We start from the raw sequence: 23,657 nt of genomic DNA, 5'->3' as shown, positions 1-23,657 counted from the left end.
CAGCATTCACCATCTGCTGGCTGACCATTTAAGAAAAGCCAGAAGTCTTGCTGGGAGGCTTTTTCTCTATGTCCCTCAGCCCACAACCTTTGAAGTGCCTGCTTCCCTGCACACAGTCCCTTGTCTGTATCTTTACATCCCTTACAGGTTACAATTATGGAATTAGACCAGGTTAATATTTCAACTACTTTGCAACTTAGTTATTAATAGGCACGTTTATGATTAGCTTTGAGGAGCTTGAATTATTTCCTAATTTCTCTTATTTTGAAAAACATGAGAGCCAGCTCTTTGGATATTACTGCTCACTGAGAAATCAAGGAAGGGAAACCAAGCAGATAAAAACATGGTACCAATACTTCAGGCCAAACCAAACGACAGGTGAAGCAGCGATCATGGGAATTCCTCCTAAGAGTTCCTTTAGTTCAAAAAAGGTTAAAAGTGCAAAGGTGCGGGTGGTAGGAAACTGGAACCACTCTAGTGCTACAAGGCGGTTTCCTGCACCCAAGGAAAAGGTACCTCCCTCTAGCCACAGGATGAAGGTCTGAAACCCAGGTTTTCATCTGCAGGGATACTGATAGCTTATTTTCAGTCCAATGCGTTTTTTCTGGTACTGCATTTATATGAACACTTTCTGATCCCTGCTGATCTTGGAACCTCTGGTGCATTCAATAACGTTATTAAATTAGAAAATACTTCCCAACTCTTGAAATCCAAGCCATCACACAAACAGAACTAGAGTTACATGCGGAATGAATATTTTATTACTAGATTATAAAAATAAAATACAAAATAATTTTAAAACATAACTCAAAACACTGTACAAAGCTTTAATATGATACAAATGGGAAAATTAAATAAATAATTACACTTTTATGTACAGATGACCTATACAAAAGTACTCCATGTTTCCGCCAATATCCTTGGTTGCCTGAGCAAAAATGCATAAAGAGGGCTGTTTGGAGGGGAAAAGGACACAATAGCTTTGGAGGCATTTCCAAGAGCAATTTCTCGTCACTCTTGATTTCATATAGAGGAAAGGAAAGGGAGAAAACTGGAATTATTAAAGTCCTCTACGCTTGACAAGAGAGAGTTCTTCTGGTTTGTGGTTCAATCTGATTTAACAGCTGCCAATAGATCATAACTTTCGAGATTTATATCTAAAACAAAACTAGATGTTTCCCCCTTCTTTGTTTTTACCAAAAGCTGTGAATGTGAAAGTAAATGGCCTGATTAAATCGGCACCGGCTATTTTAGGAGAGATGTCAGGAAGGGGATCAGGGGCTGTGTATGCTCAAGCCTGGGTCATCACATCTCTTCTTTATTTGGTTCACCGAATCCAATTTCAGAGCCCCAAGTGGCACACTGTTATATTTTCTTTATCTTGCTATCTGTATTTCTGAATGCTTTTTATCATAGTGAACTGATTTACCTATCTGGTGAATAGTTTTAAAAATAAAATTGTTTTGAAAAAGTCCCAAGGATATCTTCCTCCCTAGGTTGCCCCCGCCCCCCATTACATTCAAACTCTGGTAGCCTGTTTACCCTTGTGGGTGAGTGAAGAACAACCAGACAGACTTCAGGTATGCTGAAGTGCTGCACATGGAATTTTAAGGATTTTTACTGTATTTTAGGGGGGGGGGGGGCAGAATCATATGGCAAAGGTAATTATACAAAAACTTGGTTTAGTCAATGTTTTTAACTGGGTGAGTGAACACTTCTGTACACAATATAAAATACTAAACTACTGAAAATTCCTACCCATTGTGTGTAAAATTATGTCATTAGCAAATTCTATAGTGAGTGGACTCCAAGAGCTGCTTCAGTGACTCCTATTCAAGAAACCCAGAACCCCTGGCCCAAGGTATCTGAGGGACATGTCAGCATCACCAGTGATACACACTATGCCCGTCACTATCACTTTCAATTAGGAGACTGACCCAATTCAAGTTTCTCATGGCCTGACCTGTGGTGGCACAGTGGATAAAGCGTCAACCTGGAAATGCTGAGGTTGCCGGTTCGAAACCCTGGGCTTGCCTGGTCAAGGTACATATGGGAGTTGATGCTTCCTGCTCCTCCCCCTTCTCTCTCTCTCTCTTCTCTCTTTCTCTCCTTTCTAAAATTAATAAATAAAATAAAAAATAAAAAATGAAAAGTTATTAAAAAAATGTTCCTAAAAAAATGTTAAAAAAAAAAAAAAAAGTTTCTCATGGCAACATAGAAAAATGCTTCGCTCCTTTTACATGTTTCTTTAAGACTAAGGATCCAGCAAAGTCTAAGGAAACATTCAAATCATTACTGAGTAAATGGTACTACTTGGTTATTCAGTGTCTTGAGATTGTGTATAACCTCAAGGTGATCTTGACCTTATCACATACTTTAATTTTATGATCCAAATTTGCTTAAGTGGAATAAGTAAAAAGTCAGAGCCAATCTTCACAATTGAATTAGAAAATGTATTCATGGGCTAAGACTTTAATGTTGGGGGGTGGGGTGGAGGAAGGCAGAGGGGGGATGGATGGTGATGGAGGGAAACTTGACTTGGAGTGGTGAACACAATGCAATACACGGGTGATGTATCATAGAATTGTGCACCTGAAGTGTATATAATTTTATTAACCAATGTCACCCCCAATAAATTAAAAAAATTAAAGGAAAAAGACTTTAATGTGATCATTTCATATCCAGCCAGGGATTTTTAGGAATTGAGGTGTGCAGCATCCAAATTCCCTTTTACATGAAAGGGAATTTGCCCACTACCTCCTGCAGTCCTTTTTAGTAAGGTTGACAACAGTTTCCTTAGTCTCTCAAGACTATCTGGGTTAAATTTCTCGTAATTCTAGAGGGACAGCCAAACTACCAATGATCCTGATGTTTCTACACTATTCCCACATCCTTTAAAAGTTTAAAACTTTTTTATAAGAGTTTATTTGAACCAAAACTGAAGACAATTGCTGGGGAGCAAGATCTCAAATACTCTACTCTCACACCCTTTTAATTTAATTTTATTAGTATTATTATTTTTTGTATTTTTCTGAAGTTGGAAATGGGGAGGCAGTCAGACAGACTCCCGCATGCGCCCGACCAGGATCCACCTGGCACGCCCACCAGGGGGTGATGCTCTGCCCATCTGGGGCATTACTCTGTTGTAACCAGAGCCACTCTAGCGTCTGAGGCAGAGGCCATGGAGCCATCCTCAGCGCCCGGGCCAACTCCACTCCAATGGAGCCTTGGCTGTGGGAGGGGAAGAGAGAGACAGAGAGGAAGGAGAGGGGGAGGGGTGGAGAAGCAGATGGGCGCCTCTCCTATGTGCCCTGGCTGGGAATCGAACCCGGGACTCCTGCATGCCAGGCCGACGCTTTACCACTGAGCCAACCGGCCAGGGCCCCCTTTTTATTTTAAAAGCTGAGAGGAGGGGAGATAGTGAGACAGACTCCCGCATGCACCCCACACACACTGGGATCCACACAGCAACTTTGTCTGGGGCTGATGCTCAAGTTACCGTGCTATTTTTAGCACCTGAGGTTGACTTGCTCCAACTAATCCAAGTATTCTCAGTGCCTTGGGGCCATGCTCAAATCAAATGAACCACTGGCTGTGGGAAGGGAAGAGGGAGAGTAAGGGAGACAGTAGCAAATGATCACTTCTCCTGTGTGCTCTGACCAGGAATCAAACCCAGGATGTCCATACACAGGGCTGATGCTCTATCCACTGAGCAACCAGTCAGGGCCTACTCCCACATCCTTGAAATCCACACCAGGGTTCTGTTGGTTGAGACAGGGAAGTGGGATGTTCTTACAATCACCTAGGCTTTTCAATGTACTGCATCCTTCTACATGGTCTGAGGACTAGAACTATCTTAATTTCCTTCTCTAAGTTACAGTCTAAGTATGAACCTATGGTTTCTGAACTTAGGTAAATATTGACATGTGAGGACTACCACAGTGGTTCCATGCTTTAATCCTGGAATACTTTTTGTATTAAAACATAAATAACTTCAAATAAACTGTCTATAGAATGAAACTCAAGAAAGTTAAACAATGGAGTTATCATTCTATTGCCTCAATAATACAGGCACTATTGGGGTGGTGAACACAATGCAATATATAGGTGCAAAGCCCCAACACATCTGTGGTAAATGCACATAAGCAGACATAGACAGATGTTAAGAGAAAGAATGTAAACAACTTAATTCCAAAACACATGAGCATGGACAGGAAAAATGGTTCCCTAACATATGCCACCTTTTGACTGATATAAAGGAATGAAAACTTTTAAAATGTGAAAACTTTGATCTCTTAGACTAAATCTGGACTTATCTACAAATAAATATATTTTCAAATAGCCAGTGTAAGATGCAATTTTTCCCCTAAATTCTGAATTCTGGATCTTGTTTCTCCTATTACTAGTTTCTTATGTTAGATTAAGAATGTAGTTCCTAGCCCTGGCTGGATAGCTTGGTTGGTTGGATCGCTGTCCCAAAGCATAGGGGTTGCCAGTTCTATCCCCGGTCAGAGCACATACAGGAACAGTTCAATGTTCCTGTCTCTCTCTCCCTTCCTCTCATGCCAAAATCAATAAAAAAAAAAAAAAAGAATGTAGTTCCTAGAAAAAAGAATCCTCTGCTCTTGAAGAAAAGGCATCTGTTTTTAATTCAAAGCTATTGGGTATAGAAAAACTATTGTTTTAATTATCTGTGTCTGGGTTTATAAAACATGCAGCAATGTACACTTTTTCCTTGTAGATCAAATACAACCATAGAAACATCTGCATAAAAATCTATTTGGAAGGAATCTCTGATGATTACCAAAGAACCACAAGTGCCAACAGTGCTAGGAGGAGCTAACTAGTTCACTGTATTAGTAAGCAGCTGAAATTTGTTTAATATTTTAAAACAAATAATATAAAGTGGATCATAACAGTGAGTCTCAATTACCATTTTGCTACTTATTTAGGCCTTGACTAACTTGTCAACTTTTACAAAAAAACATTTACTTCACAACATGCAACTCAAAAAACAGTGAATGTAGCTAGGCCACTATTAACAAGGCCAGCTTGCATACCAAGCTGAGAATGACAGTGCCTACCTAAGACTTACATTCAAAAATGTTTATAATCTGTGCTTTAAAATTAAATTTGATATGACCCAATTTTCCTTTTTTGTTCACTATATGTTAAAGTTTAATGTCTTTAAGCTGTGTGAAAGATTACTATGTGGAATTTTAAAATCTTGTAACTCATCTGTACACCCTGGAGATTTGGCAGCATAATTTAGAAAGAATACTACCTAAAGGGACTAAACTGTTGCTAAATCCATCTCCATTCCACCCCAGTTATTCCAGAGATTACCCAGGGAAGATAAGGGCAAATGTGACTAGCTAACCAGCCATTTTGCTGTGATATAAGAAATGAGGAGGCACTTGACTTTCCAAAGATAATTTTAACTTCTGCCCCATAATACTTTTAGTATAGTTTGGCTTGGCTTTAATTAGTGGCCATGTCCCTCAATTTAGGTAGAATAACCAAACTGGTTTAAAATTACTTGAATGATCTGTTTGTCACTGAAAGCTGAAATGTGCCATCACTAAAAAAATAAATAAATAAAAAAGAACAGAAAACAATACAACTCGTTCTCTGTATCATACTTTAAAATAAAACAAAAAAAAAATCTTTGTGCCAAAAGTGCTTTATCAGAGTTGTGAACTTCTCTTTTTAGCTCGAGACATGTAACATTTGAAAGCACAAACTGCATTTAAAAATCATAAAGACCTGGGCCGGGTAGGTCAGTTGGTTGGGGCATCATCCCAATATACTAAGGTTGGGGGTTCGATCTCCAGTCAGGGCATATGCGGAATCAACCAGTGAATGAACAGGTGGATGGAGGAACAAGTCAATGTTTTTCTCTAAAATCAATCAATAAAAAAATTTTTTAAACCATAAGTAAATCTCTGTACTGGGTGGGGCAAAAACTTAGGTTTATAGTTGTGAGTACCCAAAACACCGTTTATTCTTGTATTATTTTCCATATGAAAACTGTAAACCTACCTTTTGCCCCATCCTGTATGAGATAGTAGTACTTTTAAGGGGACCTATTGATACATAAAATATAATTAGTCTGTGTTCTTTTGAAACTATCAAGCAGAAAAAAAATCTTTGGTTAACTTTTTCCTAGAAGCAAAATAAAATATTCTTAAACACGAGGCTGTTTTTGGAACTTGAGGGTGTCGGTACCACTTAGAAAAGGGAACAACACAGTGGAAAAGTTGGGAGAAAAATGGAACTAAGAAAGGAAAAGCATCAAGCTGCCATGTTGCCATCACTGTCGGTTTGACTGCTAGCAGAGCAATGTCAATATAATATACAAAGAACATATATACCACAACTGCAGCCTCATCAGCTTTTCTTGGGGTTACCACAAACACATTTCTGACTAAAGGGGTCAGGAATTAAAGGTGGCTATCTTTAGCACAATTTAGCTTATACAACAGGAAAAAAAGAGAGAATTTCATAATTGTAGATTACTCCACCCCCGTCAAAAACTGAGGTTAAAAGAAGAAAACAGAATGGTAATTTTAAGAGATTCTTTTTGCCTGACCTGTGGTGGCGCAGTGGATAAAGCATTGACCTGGAACGCTGAAGTTGCCAATTCGAAGCCTGGACTTGCCGGGTCAAGGCACATATGGGATGCAACTATGAGTTGATGTTTTCTGCTCCCCTCTTCTCTCTCCCTCTCTCTTAAATAAATTTTTTAAAAATTTTCATTTATTTATTTATTTTTTACAGAGACAGAGAGTGAGTCAGAGAGAGGGATAGACAGGGACAGACAGACAGGAACAGAGAGAGATGAGAAGCATTAATCATCAGTTTTTCATTGCAACACCTTAGTTGTTCATTGATTGCTTTCTCATATGTACCTTGACCGCGGGCCTTCAGCAGACCGAGTAACCCCTTACTGGAGCCAGCGACCTTGGGTTCAAGCTGGTGGGCTTTTCCTCAAACCAGATGAGCCCGCACTCAAGCTGGCGACCTCAGGGTCTCGAACCCGGGTCCTCTGCATCCCAGTCCGACGCTCTATCCACTGCGCCACCGCCTGGTCAGGCTAAAATAAATTTTTAAAAAATCTTTAAAGAAATAAAAGGAGATTTAAAAATAAATTTATATCAGACCCATGATTATCATCCCAGTTTATCCACTCTAACCATAAGGACTGCATTATGTGATCAACATGACAAATCTTTGAACCAGTACTGCAAACACATCCCAGTAATTTTTCCCCTATTAAAATCTTTTTAAAATGAAAATTAAATAACCTATCTTGGCTTGTTAAAGACTGCCAACCCTTGCATTACACACAAGGAAGGTAAGAAGAATCTTAAATATGCTAAGAACATATTTTCAGAAAATGAAGAAAGGCAAGGCCCACGTATATGTGAGGCACAGAGTAAAAAGATATTTTACCATCTGTGATCTTGAAATTACAAATGGAGAATGAGAAAGAATGAGTTTATATAAGCATATGTTTTTCTATATATTTATAAATATTTATAGAATTTACTATGAAGACATGCAAGTAGTGTTATAGCAACTATTATACAATATAATACAGATGGACCAGTTTTCCAATATTATTACAGTTGCTTTAGATAAACAGCAAATATGTCTTATCTATTGCATTCCTCTGTAGTGCTTGAAACTGGAGAGAAATTAATATTGCACACTATGCTACATTTCTTATGGGAGACCAGATATGCCTCAACAGTGTTCTGAATGGTTTTTTTGTTTGTTTTAAAAAGTTCAACACAGATCAAGAGAACGCGGTAAGTTCAGTGCAGCTTCAGGGCAACTTTGATGCAGCATTAGAATATGTTCACTTGGTGAGAAAATATATTTTTTTCCCCAATTCAACCATATTAGGTTTGGCAGCAAACACAAGGTCAAAGAGAAAACACAGATGTCTGCTAGAAGGCAAATTTCAACAGCAAGCAGACCAATTTATCTGACCTTAGTAAGGTCTTTACAACACAAAAAACACCAGAGTATAAAAGAGCCCATTTTCAAAGTCTAGTAAGATTTAATTTTGCCTGGTTCCTGTTTAGCAGAAGAGATTATGATTCTCTTTTAGCTTTATAAATTGAGATTACATAGAAATTAGATCAAGAAACCCAAATATTTAAACTAAAGCACAGGAGAAGCAGGCAATAAAACTTTCTAAAAGATAAATACTGAACCTAAATTTATTTCCCCAGATACTCATTCCTTATTGGCTAAATGTATAAAATACAAAGTTTGAGGATTAAAGTCTCAAAACATATTTAATTTCTTCCTATTTTTATTTCTAAACCTCTAAAAGCATAAAGTCACATTACACAGCATTGTACTTCCTTGGTATCATTTTGGAGGGTGACATTAGAAAGAGTTGGTATCTAGAAGAATTAAGAAAGCAAGGTCTACTCTGTCAGTTTTCCTTCCACAAGGAGGAAACTAACGGGGGGAAAGTGGGTTCTGCCTTGAAGGGTATTAACCCCCATTCTGCCCCTCTCTCCCTAAAGCACTAAAGCCTGCAAACTAGCTCTATTTAGACGTTTCCTTCCGTTGCCTAAGTTTTAATCAATTATTTCTCACAATAAAAATATACTGAGAGTATAGTGCTCCAAAGAAAATATTAGGGGACTAAAAAACTAATTCGATTTGAAATTCTCAGCATGTGCTGCTAAAAGCATATCAGAATATATTGTTAAAATAAAAGAAGAACCACATCAATGATTCAAAAGGAGAAATGAACCCCCATGTTTATGGCAGCATTGTTTGCAATAGCCAAGAACTGGAAACAGCCCAAGTGTCCGACAGTGGACGAGTGGATTAAAAAACAGTGGTACATATACACAATGGAATACTATGGGGCCATGAAAAAGAAGAAAATATTACTTTTTGCGACAACATGGATGGGACTGGAAACTATTATGTTAAGTGAAATAAGCCAGGCAGAGAAAGAAAAATATCATATGATCCCACTCATCTGAGGAATCCGAGGAACAATATGAACTGAGGAACGGAACAGAGACAGAGGCGGGATCAAAGGATCCAGAAGGAAAGCGGACAGAGGGAAAGGGGGTGACAGGGTGATAGGATGGGATGAGAGCAAAAAAGCAAATCCTGGAGGGAAGGGGGGAGAGTGTTATGGGGAGGAGGACAGTGGGGATGTACTGGGGAACATGGAGGAGGGGAGGATGTATTCAGGGAGACACTAGAATCTATGTAAACACAATAAATTAAAATAAATTTCATGTTAAAAAAATAAAAAAAAAAATAAGAGAGGCTGGATCAGGTGAGAAACACTGACTTTAAAAAACATGAGCTCCAGGGAAGGTACTAGGAATGAGGCAAAGTAAAGGTGTGAACTCTCAATATAAAATACACAAGCCGAATAATACGTGTATCAGCTTTGGCTCCCCAGCTACAGGCTCATCTATACTTGAATACTGCAGCAATTCTGATTCTGCAAGGCTGGAAAGTTCTGAATGAAAATATTAAAACAGGAAGTTTCACTTCTGCTATATAACATTTGAGTAGAACTTTAAAAAAATAAGTAGGCCAAACCTCTTAAAATTCCATTCCATCTCCTCCCTTCAATTCTTGTCTCAGAGGCAACTACAAAAATGAGAGTTCATTTAATCAGTTTCTTCCTCCCGGATTTGCTAGATTGCCCTTGCTATGCAAAGGCATTGATTCCTGATCTGCTTGCTGCCTGCCTTAGGTAATTCCTTATCACATATTTATGTCTTCTTATAAATAATTTATCATGTTACTTCCTTTTGCAAGAGAAAATCAACACAGACTTTTTAAATGGACAGTACAGGGATGCACATGCATCAGGTTTAGGAGGAAGATCTCACACCTTTCAGAGATGCAGCCTGGCTCCTTCCTATCTGCTGAGTTTACTGGCCAACTTACTCTTCCCTGGGGGGGATTTAGTGCTGGCCGAGTGGTGGTGGAGACTGCCAGATCCTTTCAGACCATTCTTGCTGGGTTTGCAATGCTCCTGCTGGCAGGACCTCCTGGAGGAGGAAGACCCCGAGTGGCTGGGAGGTGACTTGCTTCTCCCCAGATGTGGGGATGAACTCCTCTGGTCATGGTGGGTCCGTCCAGCCCTAGATGGTGAGGAACTAGACGTGCGAGGCAAAGAAGAGCTTCGAGGAGAGGCACTAGGACTCCTTCGAGGGACAACAGGACTCGTGGGTGGTGTTTTTGGATTGTGAGGGGATCCTGGACTCTTGCACTGCGTTGTGCTCCGGGGTTTCTGGGATCCATTTTGAAGAATTTGGGCCAGGCGAGAGAAAAGGTCTGAGTCGGAATTGCTACTCTTTAGGACTTTGTATCTGCGGAGCCTTAAAAGTACAGAGAAAAATTATTTTCATTTTGATTCATTTCAAATATGCCTAGAATTCATTTTATTTTATTTTTTTCCTCTTTTTTTTTACAAGGACAGAGAGAGTCAGAGAGAGGGATAGATTGGGACAGACAGACAGGAATGGAGAGAGATGAGAAGCATTAATCATCAGTTTTTCATTGCAACACCTTAATTGTTCATTGATTGCTTTCTCATATGTGCCTTGACCGCGGGCCTTCAGCAGGCCGAGTAACCCCTTGCTCGAGCCAGCGACCTTGGGTCCAAGCTGGTGAACTTTCTGCTCAAGTCAGATGAGCCTGCGCTCAAGCTGGCAACCTCGGGGTCTCGAACCTGGGTCCTACACATCCCAGTCCGACACTCTATTCACTGCGCCACCGCCTGGTCAGGCCCTAGAATTCATTTTAAAAGTCACAACGTCCCAAATCATAAAGTCTATGATGTAAGTCAAAATCAGAAAACAAAGGATACAGAGTTTCTCTTTCATATTCTAGTTATAGGACCCTAGACAAATCATTTACCCTCTCCTTGCTTTTAATGAGATTATCTATCTCACAGCATTACTGTGCAGCCAAATGCAATAACCCAAGAAGAGTATTTAGTTGGATGTCTGCCATTCAGAAGCACTTAAATGTTGTTAGTCCCCACGATTTAAGTCTTCAACAGGAACTGTCCTCACTAACAGCAGGAACTACAGATAAAAGTATATTTCAGCTTCATTAAATGATTTCCAAAATAAAAAGAGCAGCCACTGGTTTCCCTGAGCCTCTGTTTCTGCCCCTGACAACAGCTTGAGATTCAGAAGAGCTGAACTTGGGGACTGACTGCCCTTCCTTCCTGGCAACTCAGAATTCTAAATCTAGAGAGTATTCATATGAATAGCAATGTCTTCTTTGCTCTAAATGTCTTTGTTTTAGCCTAAAATGCACTCAGTTTAAGAAATTAAACCTCATGCTGACATGCCACTTCTTACTAAAGGAAGTGAGAGCCCCTCCCAGGCTATATTAGTACCCACAGGAGACAGGGACATAAATAGCCATCATCCTCATCATCCTCATCATCCTCATCATGGTTCAGCAATAAATTACTGACTTTCTTCTCTAAATTTTCTGTCCTCATTCTCCATGATCTACTTATTCTTAAAAATGACATGAAACCCCTTACTCTCAAGGATCTTATAGTAAAAATTGAAAAATGGAATAAAGTAATTCCTCTGTGCCAGGATCGAGGTGTGAAAGTTGAGTTCACTCTGAATTTCCAGATGAGTTCCAAGCTGGTCAGTTCTAATATCTGACACATACTACAGGCTTGGCTTAGTTACCAAGTGCTACCTTTTGGGGACACATAAAGTGCTAAATAATAAGTGATAATGAGGATTTATTTGTTGAAATCCAAGTAGCTCAAGCCACAGATATGGCATCTCTATGAAGCACAGATGACAAGGAGAAGAAAAAGGGGAATGTCTGAATATCATTCATAAATATCACCTTTTTAAAATCTCAGCTAAATATTGCCCAGCTGGGAAGCTTAGCTGGATGGAGCACATCCTGACACGCCAAGGTTGTGGGTTTGATACCTGGTCAGGCACATACAACAATCAACTAATGAGCCTGACCAGGCAGTGGCTCAGTGAACAGAGCATTAGCCTGGGATGCTAAGGAGCCAGGTTGGAAACCCTGAGGTCGCTGGCTTGAGCGCAGGCTCACCTGGCTTGAGCATGGGCTCACCAGCTTGAGCGCGAGGTCACCAACTTGAGCATGGGATCATAGACATGACCCCACGGTCACTGATTTGAGCCCAAAATCACTGGCTTGAAGCCCAACATCACTGGCTTGAGTCCAAGGTCGCTGGCTTGAGCAAAAGGTCACTGACTTGGCTGGAGGGCCCCAGTCAAGGCACATATGAGAAAGCAATAAGTGAACAACTACGGTGCTGCAACGAAGAAATGATGCTTCTCATCTCACTCCCTTCCTGTGTCTGTCTCTGTCTGTCCCTCCTTCTCTCTCTCTAAAAATACATAAGTAGAAAAAAAAAAGAAATAAAAGAATCAACCAATGAATGCATAAATAAGTGGAACAACAAACTGATGTTTCTCTCTTTCCCTTCCTCCCTTTCTCTCTCTCAAATCAATAAATAAAATCTCAGCTAAATGACTACTGTTCACTCATATCCATTCTTTCTGGGGAAGTCTAGTCCCATTGGTACTTCAAATCCAATATTTAATTACCCTTGAACTTGAAATCCTACGGAAAGTAAAAACTAAACTTTCTTTAGGTAAAGGTGAAAAGTTCTGCTAGGTAATGATACAGAAAGAATCTCACTTTAAAATACTTCAGAAATCCTTCAAACAGGTGGAGGCCTATGGCTATATTATTTAGAATAGGCTATAGTTTTCATGTAAATGTATTTTTATTTTCTTTTTTTTTTTTTTTTTTTTCTTTCATTTTTTCTGAAGCTGGAAACAGGGAGAGACAGTCAGACAGACTCCCGCATGTGCCCGACCGGGATCCACCCGGCACGCCCACCATGGGGCGACGCTCTGCCCACCAGGGGGCGATGCTCTGCCCATCCTGGGCGTCGCCATATTGCGACCAGAGCCACTCTAGCGCCTGGGGCAGAGGCCACAGAGCCATCCCCAGCGCCCGGGCCATCTTTGCTCCAATGGAGCCTTGGCTGCGGGAGGGGAAGAGAGAGACAGAGAGGAAAGCGCGGCGGAGGGGTGGAGAAGCAAATGGGCGCTTCTCCTGTGTGCCCTGGCCGGAATCGAACCCGGGTCCTCCGCACGCTAGGCCGACGCTCTACCGCTGAGCCAACCGGCCAGGGCCTGTATTTTTATTTTCAATTAATTTTTTTTAAAAGACCATCCTTTTTCTCTTTCCCCTTCTATTCTGTGAAAGTGAATCACAGCTCCAAGGAAAGCACTCTTAACTGGTTCATCGCCTCCCAATATTTTCTCCTCTTCTTCAAAATATAATCATTCTGCCTGACCAGGCGGTGGCACAGTGGATAGAGTATTGGACTGGAATACAGAAGAACCCAGGTTCGAGACCCCGAGCTCACCAGCTTGAGCGTGGGCTCATCTGGCTTGAGCAAGGGGTTACTCGGTCTGCTGAAGACCCGCAGTCAAGGCACATATGAGAAAGCAATCAATGAACTAAAGTGTCACAACGAAAAACTGATGATTGATGCTTCTCATCTCTCTCCATTCCTGTCTGTCTCTATCTATCCCCCCCCTCTCAAAAATAAAAAAGTCAAAACTTTAAAAAAATAAAAAATATATAATCATTCTGACTGACCAGGCAGTGGCACAGTGGATAGAGCATCAGACTGGGACGTGGAGGATCCAGGTTCTAGACCCTGAGGTCGCCAGCTTGAGCATGGGCTCATCTGGTTTGAGCAAGGCTCACCAGCTTGAGCCCAAGGTCGCTGGCTCGAGCAAGAAGTCACTGGGTCTGCTGAAGGCCCATGGTCAAGACACATAAGAGAAATCAATCAATGAACAACTAAGGAGAATTGATGTTTCTCATCTCTCTCCCTTCCTGTCTGTCTGTCCCTATCTGTCCCTCTCTCTGACTCTCTCTGTCTATGCCACAGGGAAAAAAAATCATTCTATGATCAACTATACATGAGAAATTCAATAAACAAGTATACCACAGAGTAAATATTAAAGCAATAACTGTAGTATGTATAGTTGTAGCTGTCATTAGACCTAGGGAAATCTATAGGATTTTTGTTTGTTTAACTCATTATGATAAGATAAACAGTAGAGCTAACAAGGCCCAGTCATCAATTGATGGACACAGCATGGTTCAATAAAATTTTACTTCATAATGATATCTGTTATAACAGGATTCTGACTAGTCAAAGCTAGAAAATTACTGAGTATCTAGTTAAAGTGGACCAGAGGGAAGGAACCTTTGTTGCATGCTAATCAGTACTTCAAGAAGCTTTAGACATACACTCCCTTATTTCATCCTCCCAAAACTACGAAGCAAATGTTCTACACATTTTATAGATAGGGAAATTGAGGTTCATACTGCAAGTAAGTGGGAAAGCTGAGAATTAACCTGGACCAATCTGACCCCTTCTACTACATTGTGCTATAAGGCTTGGGAAAGGCAGGGAAGGAAACAGACAATCAAAAGCAGGCAACAAAGAAATGAAACACTGACATAGAGCCAAGCAGACACAGAAACAGTGCTACACACTTAACACAGGAAGGACATTCAGAGTTACCTGGCTCCTGCTCCGGGCCTCGGGGGTGGCTTTCCTGGTGGTGGTCGAGGCAAGAACTGAGATGAAGTTAAGCTATTGACTTGATCTGTGCTGACCCATGACACTGGCCTTGGAATTTTGCTCTTTCCGGACTGGGAGATGATGGGTGACAAAAAGCTATCTTCAGCTGACCTGCTCAGGGAGGAGTCAACAGCCAGTTTTGAAAAAGGAGTGAAGACTTCCTCCTCAGAAAAGGGAGCAGGAACAGTGGTTAGTCTCTCCTCCAGCAATTTGTCAGAGGCACTTGAAAGGTCCCCAAAGAAAGACTTGAGTTGCCTTTTTTCCACCAGAAGCTTGATTAGGTCTGGCTGATAAGCTTTCTTTTGGAGGAGCTTTTCTTTTGCAGAGACTGAAGGGGATGATTCAAAAGCTGGGTCTATCTCTTGGGCTAAAACAGGGATCCGGCTGTGTCTAGTTATGAAGGATGACCTAACCACATCCTTCCGGGATGAGGGACAATGTTCGCTCGCTGAAACACAATGAAATAGTTCTCTATTTCTAGGCGCAATTTTCTCTTTTACACCCTCTTGGTGCAAAAAAGTAGAAAGGTCTCCTTCATGACTTGGCAAGTCTTCACTCTTGATGTCATCATCCTTCGATATCTTACTTTTTTGCATTGTTGTTATCTGGCCTATCTGGCCTTCAACATGTGGGTCAGTGACTTGTGGAGAAATTTCTGAAGTTCCAACTGCCACAAGCTTCATTATCTTATGATTTTTGTCTTGATTTGGCACCACACTAAAAGTCTGTGTCTTTGTCATATCAAGAGGTTCAGTGGTAGCTGACTGATCCCTTTCCACAGTTACCATGTCTCCTGAGAGAGAGGCAATCTCAATATAATGCTTCCCTTTACTTAACTTCTCATCTTCATTATCTGACCCTAGAAGAGTGCTTTTCTCTTCAGTTTCCCTAGGGAGACTTTCAAATTCTCTCATAGTCAGTCTGTTATGGTCAGGAAGGTCTTTTGGTTCCAGGTCTTGGGATTTGTCACACTCTCTAATATTGGGTACCATGTCATGACCAGTATGATCTATCTGAAGTCCCAAGTCTGTTCTGCTTCCTCCACTAGGAGGTTCTCCCTCTGTCCCAACCAAGCCAGAGAAGTTCTCCCTTGGAGAATAGAGTTCCACAGTGGGCTCCATGGGCTGAAGGTCTTTCTTCTCTGGCTGCTGGCCATAGTGAAAGCTTCCTGAAGTCGACTGTGTAGATGCCACAGAAGGTCGAGGAATTGTAATCTGAAAAGAGGGAGGAAAAAAGGTCAATATGTAATAATGTAGAATATAAATAAAGATGTGGGCCTGATTTAATACCTCAAATTCTAATTTATAAGAGGACCACAGGTGTCAGCTAGGTCTGCCTAACTCATACTTAAAATGAGCAATTCTGAATAAAAATTCATGACACTTAATCTCCCCTACTCAGGATTATACAGCACAGCCTCTCTTGAGGTTCACACCTTTTTCTTTAGCCTGCTTTGTGTTCTAGAAGACTGATTTCTGCAGACTGCACTACCCAGGCTCCTCTCCTTCTGGTTTCTGGCCAGCACCACAGAGAACTAGAGTCTGAGGAGAAAAAGGTCTGGGTGCTAATTTTCTCTGCTCCCTCCCTCCCCAAGGGACTGCAGGTTTAGCAGTGGCTCTGCTCTACCACTCCTGGCTATAGCTCCTGTCGCAGGCCCTACTCTCACAGATCTGACTCTCGCTAGGTTCTACTAACAGCTTCTCTTCTTCCCCTTTTAAGACTCAGGACAGAAATAGCTCCTTCTATTGATGGTCCTGTTGGCTGTTCTAAGTATACCCACACATCTGTAAAAAGTTCCTTTCATTAAATTCTAAGTCCCTTTGAGTGCATCAGCTATGTCCTGCCAGAATAAATATAGGATTATGGAAAAAAATACTGGCAAGTTACCACAATTTGAAAAACTCCAAATTTATATGCATTTTGTCCTAGTGGTCATACAATGTTAGGAACAGTTTATCTTCCTAATATTGTATCTTCCATTTGCTACAAGTGACATGTAAGGAGGCATAAAATGTCAAGCACACAGCTGGTAAGGAAAAAAGCCTTTCTGAGAAATCAAATAAGTCAAATCACTTAATGAGGCTCATTAGGTTCTAGAAAAACTATAGTAATTGGTCTGAATTCAAAGAAAAATGAGATTTTGCTTAGACTCTACTCCAACAACACCAAGAAATTGGTGTGGTTCCAGAGTCAGATACATTGTTTAGGTCTGCTTCTCTGTTCATCAGGAACACAATTAGGTTTAATAACATGTAGGTGTCCCCAAACTACAGCCCGCGGGCCATATGCGGCCCCCTGAGGCCATTTATCCGCTCTGCCGCATTTCTGGAAGGGGTACTTCTTTTATTGGTGGTCAGTGAGAGGAGCACTGTATGTGGCGGCCCTCCAACGATCTGAGGGACAGTGAACTGGCCCCCTGTGTAAAAAGTTTGGGGACCCCTGAGAGCTTGTCCTAAGCCCTACCCAGGGAGAAAACACCTAATTAACATCCTGAAATAGCTCCTGAATGGAAACAGTCTTTTTTCAGGATCTCTCAGGTTAATCCAAGACAGGTTGAATTCAGACCTGAATTCTCTCTCTCTCTTTTTTTTTTTTTTTTGTTGAGATTTTACTTATTGATTTTAGAGAGAAATGGGGGTGAGGGGAAGACCAGGAAGCATCAACTCATAGTAGTTGCTTCTCATAATAGACGTGAATTTTCTGTTGTTGTTGTTTAGGTGAGAGGAGGGGACATAGTGAGGCAGACTCCCATATGTGCCCTGCCCAGGATCTACCTGGCAACCCCATCTGGGCCAATGCTTGAGTAATGAGCTATTTTTAGAGCCTGAGGCTGATGTGTTTGGACTAACTGAGCTATCGACAGCACCTGGGGCCACGGCTGAACCAATCAAGCCACTGGCTCTGGGAGGAGAAGAGGGAGATACAAGGGGAGTGGGAGGGGGAGAGAAGCAGATGGTCACTTCTCCCGTGTGCCCTGACCAAGAATCCAACCTGGGATGTCCACACACCAGTCCGACATTCTATCCAGGGCTATGAATTCTTACAATAAACCCAGAACTATAATGACCTTAGAAGGCAGCAAGTTCTGGTGTTGTTGTACTTCAAGAAGTCACCTCATACTTGTATCTCTCTCTCATTATTCTACAATATATTCAGGCAGATGGTAATTTTCTAGTATATTTTTCAAATTATATTGAAACTTAAAATGATAGTTATTTACTCTTTAAAATTTACTTTTTAACAACCAAGAGTGACAGTGATAAGAAAAGCAGATGTAAAATTGTATTAAATGCCAAATAACAGTTAAGATGGATATACCTATATTCAAAATAAACCAATAGTCACTTCATTATTATATCTAATCCCGAGTACATCAGCCAAAATAAAATCAGTCGTGCTTACAAAACTAACATTCCACTGGGTTTCTGAGATTGAAGGTAGGGAATAAATTCACTTTTGAACTTAATTTATCTTAGAGTCAAGATATAAATGTATGCGTATGTGTGGTATAAAAAAAATGGTGAAAATACTATATATAGAAAAGACAGATGAATTACCAGACAGAAGAACTTACTTTCTCAATTGAAAATATTTGGGGTAATTATGAAATATAGTGCATTAGTTACTATCATATAATACTTCCATAGCACTTAAAAATTTTTTTAGACTATATCTTTTTTTTGAATTTTTATTTATTGATTTTAGAGTGAGAAGAAGGGAGAAAGAGAGAGGGGCAGGAACACCAATCTGTTCCTGTATGTGCCCTGACTGGGGATCGAACCGGCAATTTCTGTGTTTAGGGATGATGCTCTAATAACTGAACAATCTGGCCAGGGCCATAGCACTTTAAACTTATAAATATTACTAAAATCATCTTTACTAATTCCATCTCAGCTGTATTTTAGTTGGTTACTATTAACACAAATTACACAACTGAGGGAAAAAATGGTAAAAAAAATAGGGATAGGACTTCAGTATTTTGTAAGTCATGCACAGCATAGCACAACCTACTGACATGAACTACAAACTCTAAATGAAGTTTGGGAAACTGATTCTGCAAAAACATTACTTGATGAGATACAAGGAGAAAAAACAAAAATCAATAGCTGAATTCAGATTTTAAAAAAGCTAATTCTACATATAGCTGAAAACAGACACTAAAGATACACAAGCAGTATCCATACTTGGGACACTCTACAAATGGACTAAATTAATGATCTGCCAGCAAACCATACATAGCTTTTACACCTTTAATTTCTATAAATCACAAACATTTCGGGGCCCTGGCCGGTTGGCTCAGCGGTAGAGCGTCGGCCTAGCGTGCGGAGGACCCGGGTTCGATTCCCGGCCAGGGCACACAGGAGAAGCGCCCATTTGCTTCTCCACACCTCCGCCGTGCTTTCCTCTCTGTCTCTCTCTTCCCCTCCCGCAGCCAAGACTCCACTGGAGCAAAGATGGCCCGGGCGCTGGGGATGGCTCTGTGGCCTCTGCCTCAGGCGCTAGAGTGGCTCTGGTCGCAACATGGCGACGCCCAGGATGGGCAGAGCATCGCCCCCTGGTGGGCAGAGCGTCACCCCATGGTGGGCGTGCCGGGTGAATCCCGGTCGGGCGCATGCGGGAGTCTGTCTGACTGTCTCTCCCTGTTTCCAGCTTCAGAAAAATGAAAAAAAAAAAAAAAAAAAAATCACAAACATTTCATTAAGGTATGAATTCAATTATTTCTTCTGTTCTCTAACTGTATCAGGCACACTTCTCTACTGCTAGAAAATGACTTGATATTTTCCAATTCTTTCATGTTTTCTTATTTTTGTTTCGGCCTAGAGCTAAGTTTGATTAGCATCAGTCTCATTACTTTTTAGTTCAGATAAAGCAGACTCATTATTTTACAATTATCCCATGTCTGGAACTGGCCACATGGCAAGAAATAATAGACAGTACTACAAACCAACTATTATTTGCATTTTAATTTACAAATTATCCATTTACTTTTTTCTCATTCATTGGTAATAATTTCATTCAAGAATAACAATCCATTTTCTTCTTTTTCATTCAGGATAATAGCCTTTCTTACAAATGAAAGGTATATGGAATATAAATATCCCATATACACAACTTATTTTTTTGACATAATTTTAGAAGAGCTCAACTTGTTTGTTTTTTTACAAATAATTTAGAAGAGCTATAGGTAATGAAATAATTTATTGATTTCTACTGCAGCCAAGAAAAACTAAGTTATAGAAACAAATTTCTGACCTATTAAAAAATTAAATTTTAACAATTCAAATTTCTTTGAGTCATTACAAATCCACTATAGACTTCTTTTGGTGAAAGCATCTTTATATCATACTTTATACAAGTATTCAAAATTATGAATAAAAGTAAAATACTCTTTTTTTGCAAGAGAAAAAAAGAGAAAGAGTGAGAGAAGGAGAGAGAGACACAGGAGAGAGATGAGAAGCATCAACTCATAGTTGCAGCACTTCAGTTGTTCATTGATTACTTTCTCATGTGCCTTGACTATGAGCTCCAGCCCAGCCAGTGACCCCTTGCGTAAGCCATTGACCTTGGGCTTCAAGCCAGTGACCTTTGGGCTCAAGCTAGCAACCCTGTGTTCAACCTGGTGAGCCTGTGCTCAAGCCAGATGAGCTTGCACTCAAGCGGGCAACCTCAGGGTTTAGAACCTGGGATCTCAGTGTCCCAGATCAACACTATCCACTGCACCAGCACCAGTCAGGCTAAATTACTATCATTGAACCGTATTTTTATGTACCAAATTTTTATTTCTATAAGACAGTACACAGCAGCCTGACCTGTGGTGACACAGTGAATAAAGCGTCGACCTGGAATGCTGAGGTCGCTGGTTCAAAACCCTGCACTTGTCTGGTCAAGGTACATATGGGAGTTGATGCTTCTTGCTCCTCCCCCCTTTCCCTTTCTTTCTCTCTCTCTCTCCTCTCTAAAATGAATAAATTTTAAAAAATTTTTAAAAAGGTACACAGCAGTGATAACATCTAAATCTAAATATACTACTCACAAAAATTTGTGAATATTTCAAAATGAATATAAAGCAATAAAAAAAGAAGCATTTCGCCTGACTAGGCGGTGGTGCAGTGGATAGAGTTTCAGACTGGGATGTGGAGGACCCAGGTTCGAGACCCTGAGGTTGCCAGCTTGAGCATGGGCTCATCTGGTTTAAGCAAAACTCACCAGCTTGGACCCAAGGTCGCTGGCTTGAGCAAGGTGTTACTCGGTCTGCTGTAGCCCCACGGTCAAGGCACATATGAGAAAGCAATTAATGAACAACTAAGGTGTCGCAACAAAAAAATGATGATTGATGCTTCTCATCTCTCCATTCCTGTCTGTCTGTGCCTATCTATCCCTCTCTCTGACTCTCTGTCTCTGTTAAAAAAAAAAAAAAAAAAAAAAGCATTTGATTCCTTTTTATTAAACAAGAACATCAGAAAAGCAAATGACAAGTCAATAAAAGTTTGATTATGCAAATGAGATGCAAAACCAACTTTTATTTCGTTGGTGAAAGTGCACTATACAAAATGCTGAAAGTACTGGAGTATGTGCAGGCTCTCTGATCCCCTAATTTTTGTAAGGAGTGTATTAAGAGGCCATACATGCTAAGAGAATTTCCCACTCACTCTTTACCCCTGTTGCATTTATGTTGGTTACTTTTACTAAAGATATTTTTATGTTGTGGTTGGACTTACGTGTATGGACATGGCAGCTGGTAGGGGTAAGGGATGGAGAGGGCAGCAGTCTTTGCACAGAGGTAGGTAAAACTGAAAACTCAAAGCCTCAAGACCTTTTACTGAAAAGTAAAAGGTTTTTTTCCTCTTCCCTTGTTATCCTACTCCTCAGAGACAGTCACTCATTATTAACAGTGTAATGTATATTTAAGGGGGTTTGGAAGTATAAAATTTTTGTGTGGGTACTAAAAATTATAAGCAAGCCACAACTCACACCAAAAGAATAGAAATCCCAGAAAAGACAAACAGAAATAAAAATATTTCTTGGCTGGCCTGTAATTACATATCATATATATAGCTATAGGATTTAATAGTCAAGTTTTCAAGCCCTTTCATGCAATACTGGAAGACACTTTAGGTATAAATCTAGCTCAGCTCTCCCCAACTTACACAAGCTATGTATTTCTATCATAGTATGTATAAGAAATTGTGTTCCTTTACTAGACTGAAGATCCTTGGAAGCAGTGAGAGGACTCACTAGGCTTTAAATTCTTGATGCCTTGCATAGTATTTGACAAGTATAGATGCTCAACAAGTGTTGAATACATGAGTGAATCAACTACTGGCTGTTGGGCTCCTTCCATGAAGCCCAGGTGAGAGTCCAGTCTATTATTTGAACACATCACAAATGGGCTTTCTTTACTTCCCAATTCAGTCCATTCAATCTCTGGTCTTTTCTGACTATTCATAAATTAATTATACTATCATATTTAATTCCAACAAACAAAATTTTTCTATAATTATAATAACCAAATTTTCCAGATCAAAAATATGAATCCATGGCCAGGCAGAGGACATTTGGGCACTCCCCAATCAACATACATGCATTTAACTCCCCTATAAAATCCAGTTCAAGGAGTTAGGTGGAAATCAATCCAAAAAGTCTTTACCTTTTCACATTATCAAAGCATACATCTATTAATACATTACATGGATGATTTCTTTTTTAGTGGAGGCTCTAACACCATGAGCTTTCATACAGCTATTCTAGTTATTCAGTGGCACACACATTTCTGGGAAGGCAACATGAAGCTACTACTTCAAATAAGTTGTCACTGAAATGTCTCTTAAGTCTTCATTGTGATTTTCACAGTTCAAGCCCTCATCACATTTGCTTGGAGTAATGCCAAAGCCTCCTCACTGGCTGCTGCCCTAGCACATTCTCCCCCACAAGGCTCTTAAAGAGCATGTTACTCTCTGCCCTCAGTCATAGCTCACTCAGCTTCTTTTCCACAGCCCACATATCACAGCATGGCAGGTCAAGGCCTTTATCACCTTAGCGTCTGTAGCTTCCTTCAGCCTCTTTTCTTTGCCTTAACTTCTGGACCACTTATTTAAATACTCGGAACTCTGGTGCTCCAAGCCTCTGTACTTTTGCATGCGCTGTATTCTTGGCTTGACATCCCTGCGCCTCCCTCCAACAAACTTACTCATCCTTCAAAGTCCTCTTATTTCTGAAGTGCTACTTAACCTTCCCAGAAAGATTTTAATTTTTCTTTCCTCCCCAGTTATGAATGAAATATATCTTCACCATAGTAAAAAAAATTTAGAAAAGAAAGAAAAGATTAGAAAATAAAAACACCCAATATCGTACTCTTCAGTCTCCGGCAGATCTGTCTGTGTCTGCATTTGTGCACCTAGCCCCATTACAATCACTTTCTGTGGTTCAGGTAACTGTTTAGATGTAACAACCAACCTCACAGGTTGATGCCAACTGCTTATCCCTGATAGTATGGAACTTACAGAAACTTAAGAGAATCGAAGGAATGAAAAGAGGAGAATGAAGGCCTTTGAATCAACTGCTAGTCAGAATTTTAAAGTATGGGTATTGATATTCCTGTAAATGCAGTCAGAGGAATCTTCTTAAAGATGCTAACAGACAGATTACTTAAAACTTATGTGACTTTTTTGCCCTGCTCCCTCTATGTGTATTATTATACACCCCCTCTCTTCTTCTCAATATTGAAGAATCAAGACACTGAAGAAAGTCTTTAAGTATGTTGACAATCCCCTGGTGTGAGGAACAGAAGACTGGTATGAGGTCAGAACACAGAGTCTAATGCATCTGATCTGACTCTTTACAGATCACCTCATTGTCCTGAGGCTTGGTGCTCTCAGTGGTAAAAAGGAATAAAAATGAAGCATTGGTTTTCTAAAGGACCATCTAGGACCAAAAGATCATGTGGTACAATCTGCCATGA

General features: G+C 40.3%; 1 protein-coding gene and 1 long non-coding RNA gene across 4 annotated transcripts in view; both read right to left on the bottom strand.

The window, feature by feature from the left end:
* Positions 1-738: 738 nt before the first annotated feature.
* Positions 739-6,866, bottom strand: LOC136377261 (uncharacterized). Its single transcript, XR_010746267.1, has 2 exons — positions 2,212-6,866; positions 739-1,958 (listed from the first exon to the last, which is right to left on the bottom strand). It is a non-coding gene; the product is annotated as an uncharacterized lncRNA (long non-coding RNA).
* A 2,070-nt stretch (positions 6,867-8,936) lies between these two features.
* Positions 8,937-23,657, bottom strand: part of TTBK2 (tau tubulin kinase 2) — a 215,205-nt gene continuing 200,484 nt past the window's right edge. For all 3 annotated transcript variants that reach the window (XM_066343762.1, XM_066343763.1, XM_066343764.1), the window contains exons 14-15: positions 14,639-15,912; positions 8,937-10,382 (exon numbers count right to left, since the gene is read on the bottom strand). In XM_066343762.1, the coding sequence (XP_066199859.1) occupies positions 9,920-10,382; positions 14,639-15,912 (1,737 nt within the window). In that variant the 3' untranslated portion in view covers positions 8,937-9,919. The remainder of the gene's footprint in view (positions 10,383-14,638; positions 15,913-23,657) is intronic.

This window comes from Saccopteryx leptura, chromosome 6 (assembly GCF_036850995.1).
Source record: "Saccopteryx leptura isolate mSacLep1 chromosome 6, mSacLep1_pri_phased_curated, whole genome shotgun sequence".
NCBI lineage: Eukaryota > Metazoa > Chordata > Mammalia > Chiroptera > Emballonuridae > Saccopteryx > Saccopteryx leptura.
This window is presented reverse-complemented; position numbering and strand designations above follow the sequence as displayed.